Below are 6,672 nucleotides of genomic sequence, written 5' to 3'. Positions count from 1 at the left end.
GTGTGGCCATAGCTGATGAATCTGCTAACGTATCATCTTTTTTTTTTTAAACACTTTTTATTTATTTTGAGGGAGAGAGAGTGTGTGCAAACACGTGTAGGGGAGGGGCAGGAAGGAGAGAGAGAGAGAACCCCAAGCAGGCTCTGAGCTGTCAGAAGAACCACGAGATCATGACCTGAGCCGAAATCAAGAGTGAGACTCAACTGACTGAGCCACCCAGGAGCCCCATACCATCTTTATTAAAACACATGAGGATACAAATAAACACTCTGAATGATCCGGCCGCCAGTCTAGGGGACTTAATAAATCAGCAGTTTAGATCATGGGGCTCTTGGTGAAAAAAAAATTGCTACTTATTTTGGGAATCAGTGTCTTAATCTCTCTTTTCTCTTGCATGTGCCTATATTAAAAAAATTTTTTTAATGCTGATTTATTTTTGAGAGAGACAGAGTTCAAGTGGGGGGGAGGCAGAGAGAAAGAGGAAGACACAGAACCCAAAGCAGGCTCCGGGCTCTGAGCTGTCAGCACAAAGCCTGATGTGGGTCTCGAAACCCCAAGTCTTGAGATCATGACCTGAACCGATGTCAGACACTTAACCGACTGAGCACCCCCAGGGGCCTTGAATGTGCCTGTATTGTTGCTGTGGTATCTGCCTCCAGCATCATCAGCCATCAGTTGAATCACCTCCAGGCTAACGAAACCCTGGCTAATTGTTCAGGGCATATTGTGAAAGAGGGTAAATGTGGAAGATTGAGGGAGCAGGTCACCAGCACTGGAGGGTTGGAGGCGGTCAGGGAGAGGACGTGACTGCCAGTTGACCTTCCAGCTGGCCCCAGGGAATCAGAGCCCTCCCACCCCATCACTGCAATGTACACTCTGCCTGCTGTGCCCATAGCTGGAGCCATTTTCAAGGATGCAGCCTTGAGGGGCAATGTGTTGTTGAGACAACTCGAACCACATTAAGGTCTCCATGTCAGCTGTGAGGATTCCGGCAGGTACGTGGAGAGACCCACTTGGCTTGCGGTGGCCGAGGACAAGCCTTGTAAGTAAGTACGTTCCTACCTTTGTTAAAACTGCCACCTGGGGTGCCTGGGTGGCTGAGTCTGGTAAGCATCCGGACTCTCGATTTCAGCTCAGGTCATGATCTCAGCCTCCCCCGCCCCCAATCCCCCCAGGGCTCTGCGCTTCTTGTGGAGCCTGCTTGAGATTTTTTTCTCTCTCTCTCTCTGTCTCTCTCCTCTCTCAAATTAATAAATTTTAAAAAATCTTAAAAAAAGCAAAAAAATCTGCCACCTACCAAACAGTAGTGGCCCGTCCCTTTCTTCGGTGTTTCCTTCTGCTCTCTGGTCAGAGGCCAGTTTCAAGTTCACCCCAAGGGAACTCTGAGGTTTTGGACGAATATACCCACACCGTTAGTGGTCTTGATTCATGTTTCCTATGATCAGATTGGGTCTTTCTTCATATGTCAATTGGCTGTATGGTTCCTTCGTTTGTGAAATGACTGTTCACGCTTCTGTGCATCTTTTCTTGGGTAACAGCCCATTTTATATCTTTCTGTGCAGGATATTTGTTCAAATCTTTTTTCTTTTTTCTTTTTTCCCCTTTTGGGGTGTGTGTCTTTTTGTTGAAAGGTAGACGTTCTTTGTTTTTTATACTCTTATGAAGCGTTGTGTGAAATGTAAATCTAGTTTCTATGACACACCTTTTGATGAATAGAAGTTTTGTTTATTTGAAAGTAGTTGAATCCATCTATTTTGAATGTTGTGATTTTTGTCTTTAACATTTTGTTTAATTTTTTTGTATAATTTTCTGTATACAAGGCTTTCAGAAAATCTTATTAATTTACTTGTAACTTTATGATGGTTTTTATTAGGAAGTGTTTAAAATTATTCATATATTCATATTTACTATAACTTAAATTACATATTGTTTTCACTCTAGGTTATATGTCCAATGATTTACAGTGAAATTTCTTTTTTTAATTTTTATTTATTTTTGAGAGAGAGACACACACACACACACACACACACACACACACAGAGTGGGAGTGGGGGAGGGGCAGAGAGAGAGGGAGACAGAACTGAAGCAGGCTGCAGGCTCTGAGCTGTCAGCAGGGAGCCCGACATGGGGCTCAAACTCATGAACCTCGAGTTCATGACCTGAGGTGAAGTCAGATGCCCAACCGACTGAGCCATCCAGGCACCCTTACAATAAAATTTCTTTCTTTTTTTTTTTTTTAAATTTTTAATGTTTTATTTATTTCTGAGAGAGAGAGAGACAGCGTGAGCAGGGGAGGGTCAGAGAGAGAGGGAGTCACGGACTGAAACAGGCTCCAGGCTCTGAGCTGGCAGTCAGCACAGAGCCCGACGCGGGGCTCGAACCCATGAACCGCGAGATCATGACCTAAGCGAAAGTCGGACGCTTAACCGACTAAGCCACCCAGGCGCCCCTACAATAAAATTTCTTAATGCCTTTATAAATTCCCAAGTTGAAGAACCACTCAGGGCATCTTTAAATATAAGTGCTTGTATCAGCTCTATCTTATCTTACTGTTGCAGTGAAGACACAGTATCTGGATAGGGAAAAACTGGGTGAATCATCCATACAGAGCTTTGTTTTAAACCGTAATTTTGAGTGTGCTTCACACTGCTTTGGCTGGAATCTATGTACTAGTCCTCAGCTGCTCACAGGGTCAGATCTGTGCACAAATCCATTTGCGAAGCCGCAAGTTACTCTAGTGTAAATGTGCCACCAGGATCCATTTCAAAACAGTGCTTCCTCTTGCCGAGGTCAGTGGCGATCACCAAAGTAACCAGAGAATGCCAGCGTCTTCCTTCGCTCTCAAAAAAGCAGCCTGTTTTGCAACATTAAATTACAGTACCTTTTTGTCCCTTTCTTTCTCCTCAATGACGGAAATCTTTCTTATCATACTAAAGCAAAGATGACCACCTTTCTATGAGAAGTTTTGATAGAGATAAGTTTTAAAGTAGTGCCCGGAAAGTAGCAGCTTCCTCTTACAGCCAGTTTTATTCAGGAAAACATGAGAAAATAAATACGATGTCTCCAGGCTTCCTCACACGGGAGACTGATTGCTAACTTGAATGCTCTATAGCTTTGCACTTAAACCTGAACTCCTGACGTCGGCGTAGCTTGCTTATTTACTCATTTAATTTACCAAGTACAGTTGGTGGTCAGTATTTCTCACCTTTCTAAGAGTCCACTGGCCTCTGTATTTGTAATTCCAATAAAGTCCTGGGACGGAAGGCGTTGGAGCCAAGCCAGGCAAGCGGATACATACTGGGATGAAGCCAGATTTGCTTTGAATACAACTCACACGATTAGTTTAGTTTTATTTCAGACACGAGCCCCAAATACAGCCCTTTTGACCTGCGTACTCCATCCTTAAATGGCAAGCTAAACATTCATGAAAATTTAATGGCGAGGAAATTAGTACCTTCTTATGTTTCAGACTGTGAAATGGCACCAGGGAGCGCTTTCAGCGACAGGCACAAGTGTGTGGATGTGCTGGACCACACCTGGGTCGTCTGTCCCTTCAGCGTGTCATCCTTCTTCAAGTGGGCCGGCCGCTGAGACATTCTGACAGGACACCACCAGGATGCCACCCAAGAAAGGTATTTCAAAATAAAGACCTGGTTCTAGAATATTCTACCTTTCTTAGAGATCAGAAACTGTAGTTTCCACCTCTCCCCATAATTTCTGTTCCCTCTTTGGGGCTTCCCCTTTCTATATTTTTGTGGTCAGTGTCATTTTGTGTCTGGAGAAATTGGAAAGGGCTCATTATTTTTTTTAACGGACATATGCTTTCACCAACTAATAAGGGCTTGAACTTATTTCCTTCGGGGAGACAGGATACACTGAGAACCAGAGCAACAATGGAAACTGGGGTTCTGTTCCCCAGCAGTGACTTCTTGTCAGCCTGGTGAGGGGGGCAGCTTGGTGAAGGACACCATTTCTGCTGCCGTTTGTGAATTAAATACAGTTTTAATTTAAGTAAAGTCGAAAAGGAAAGAGAATTAAGGCAGAGAAGGTGAAGAAAAGAGACATAACCCCCTCCTAGGGGGTATGCATGTGGAAGGGTGAGCAATGCGATGAAACACATTTTTGGTTGCTGGGATTTGTCACGAGTGCATTTTCAGTGCCCTGGAGATAACGTGTGGCGTGTTTGGCTGTCATTCTGTGATGTTTACGAAGCTTTACATGGGATCTTTTTTCAGCCTCATTTCAGTCCCCCGAAGACAAACTGGTAGACTTTTCAAATAAGGAAAAACCTGGAAATACACATTTGCTTTTCAGCATAGAACTTTTAATCCAGATGGGCCTTGGTCTTGGTCATTTCTTCAGCTGACTTACTGAATCTTAGAATGGAAGGTGGAGACAGAGATCTCCCTTAGAGATGATCTGTTAAAAATCACCAAGCTTAAGGCTTGTATCTGGAGAATGTGAGCAGAATCCTATTTAATAAGCTTAGTTGCTGTATTGACTTCAAACATCTGGACAGTTTTAGGAATATCATTATCAAAGTAGGTCAATGTTTCCAGAAAATGAAAACAAAAGCATCCAGTTCCTTTGAGGCTCTGCGTGCATTTCTTAAAGAAACTGTTAGAAATGGCCCAGAAATGGATATTTGCTTTTAACAGGTGGGGTTGGTGTTCCATTAATAAGGGCAGAGATTAAATTTTATTAAGATGTTCGACCTCAGCCTCTTTAGTATCTTCCGATCTGGGGTCCAAAATCTCCTCAGGTGACTTTGATGGTTATGATGTTTGCAGACTCATTTTAGATCTAACAATTCTTACAGAAACGTACAATAAGGTTGCCCAAGCTCTCCTAAATGCCAACCGTTCATTAAACAAGTAAGATTGGAATTGTTTATCCCTGCTATTTATTCATGCCATTATTTATTATGTATTAATCTTACTGCTTTCATAGCAACGGATGTTTTAAAATTTAATCATTTGATCTTATGTGTGGACTATATGTTGTTGCAGGAAATGTATATATTTTAGAAAAATATAATACATTAAAAAACCACAAAAAACAAAGAATCCCACCACAAATAAATGACTGTAGACATTTGATTTTCTTCTTCCATGAAAGAAGTTTTTCTCTGAAAATCTTTTCTCCTATGAAAAACATTTTTCTCTGAAAAACTTTTATTCTATGAAAAACTTTTTCTCTGAAAAACTTTTTTTCTCTGAAAAACTTTTTTCTATGAAAAACTTTTTCTCTGAAAAACTTTTTGTCTATGAAAAACTTTTTCTCTGAAAATCGTTTCTTTTATGAAAAACTTTTTTCTATGAAAAACTTTTTCCCTGAAAAACTTTTTGTCTATGAAAAACTTTTTTCTATGAAAAACATTTTCTGAAAAACTTTTGTTCTATGAAAAACGTTTTCTCTGAAAACCTTTTCTTCTATGAAAAATTCTCTCTGAAAAACTTTTTTTCTATGAAAAAGTTTTTCTCTGAAAAGCTTTCTTTCTATGAAAAACGTTTTTCTGAAAAACTTTTCTTCTATGAAAAACTTTTTCTCTGAAAAACTTTTGTTCTATGAGAAACTTTTTCTCTGAAAAACTTTGTTCTATGAGAAACTTTTTCTCTGAAAAACTTTTCTTCTGTGAAAAACTTTTTCTCTGAAAAGCTTTTTTTCTATGAAAATCTTTTTCTCTGAAAAACTTTTGTTCTATGAAAGACTTTTTCTCTGAAAATCTTTTCTTCTATAAAAAACTTTTTCTATGAAAAACATTTTCTATGAAAGTTATATTTGTTCTATGTTTAATAAAATAGATACAAATTAATTACCACACAATGAATGTAGTTTTTAAGACAATGTTCTGGCTTCATAAGAAATGAAAAGAACAATAGCATTGTCTATTTTGGTGACATAATGGTAGTATACTAATAGCTTCCATTATTGAGTGCATATTACATGCCAGGCTCTATATAATATGTAGTAATGAGTTACCATGATGGTTAGATGGGAAGGGCTGACAAGTGATAAAGTGATGGCTACCATTTTCAATAAGCTATGAAGGGACAAAGTAGATCAATTGGCAGGTGTGTTGTTCAGAATGTTAAACTTCTCCAGACAGCACACGAGGAAAATCTGTGCCTTGAGGTAACCCACGAAGAGATGAAGGAAGGCAAATTTATCTGCCTGGATCCCTCCTGTTCTGTTTTCACCCCACGGAGAGTAGCACAATACAGTACTGAGTTGGGTTGTAGCCCCTGCAACAGGGCATCACGGTGAGATGTCAGATCCCACCATCCACTGTCTGGTGTTCCACCAGGTCTGGAAGTAGCAGAGATCCTAACACTCTGGGCTTGCAGATGATTGACTCTGCTGTGTGCTTGGCACTTCAAGGTCAAGTGATTGGTTGAGGGCTGGGATGCCGTTGGGACCATAGGAAGGAAGGAAGCATCTGAAGGAATTTTATGAGGTCCATGAGGTTTGCATCTGGCATAGAAAGGAAGGATTCCCAAAGCATCTGGAATGTAGAAATACTGGTACTTGGTGAGACTGAATGTGGGAAGATGAGGGAGAGGAGGGGATCAAAAGTAACTCTTGTGTTTCTGGCTTGGCCAACTGAGTAGAAGGAAATTCCAATAAGTAAAATACTGGGGCAGGGGGGGGGGGGGGGGGGTGTTGTTTGGG

At 40.8% G+C, this 6,672-nt stretch overlaps 1 protein-coding gene across 8 annotated transcripts in view; it reads left to right on the top strand.

The window, feature by feature from the left end:
• Positions 1–800: 800 nt before the first annotated feature.
• The window catches only part of TMC1 (transmembrane channel like 1), a 139,634-nt gene continuing 133,762 nt past the window's right edge, over positions 801–6,672 (top strand). For 6 of the 8 annotated variants that reach the window (XM_077759386.1, XM_077759385.1, XM_077759384.1 and 3 more), the window contains exons 1-2: positions 801–1,046; positions 3,470–3,632. In XM_077759386.1, coding sequence (XP_077615512.1) covers positions 3,617–3,632 — 16 coding nt within the window. In that variant the 5' untranslated portion in view covers positions 801–1,046; positions 3,470–3,616. The remainder of the gene's footprint in view (positions 1,047–3,469; positions 3,633–6,672) is intronic. The other 2 variants (XM_077759383.1, XR_013334012.1) reach the window with 2 other exon arrangements.

This window comes from Crocuta crocuta, unplaced genomic scaffold (genome assembly GCF_008692635.1).
Source record: "Crocuta crocuta isolate KB4526 unplaced genomic scaffold, BGI_CrCroc_1.0 scaffold41, whole genome shotgun sequence".
Classification (NCBI taxonomy): Eukaryota; Metazoa; Chordata; class Mammalia; order Carnivora; family Hyaenidae; genus Crocuta; species Crocuta crocuta.
The sequence above is the reverse complement of the archived record's forward strand: the minus strand, read 5'-3'. Positions and strand labels throughout refer to the sequence as shown.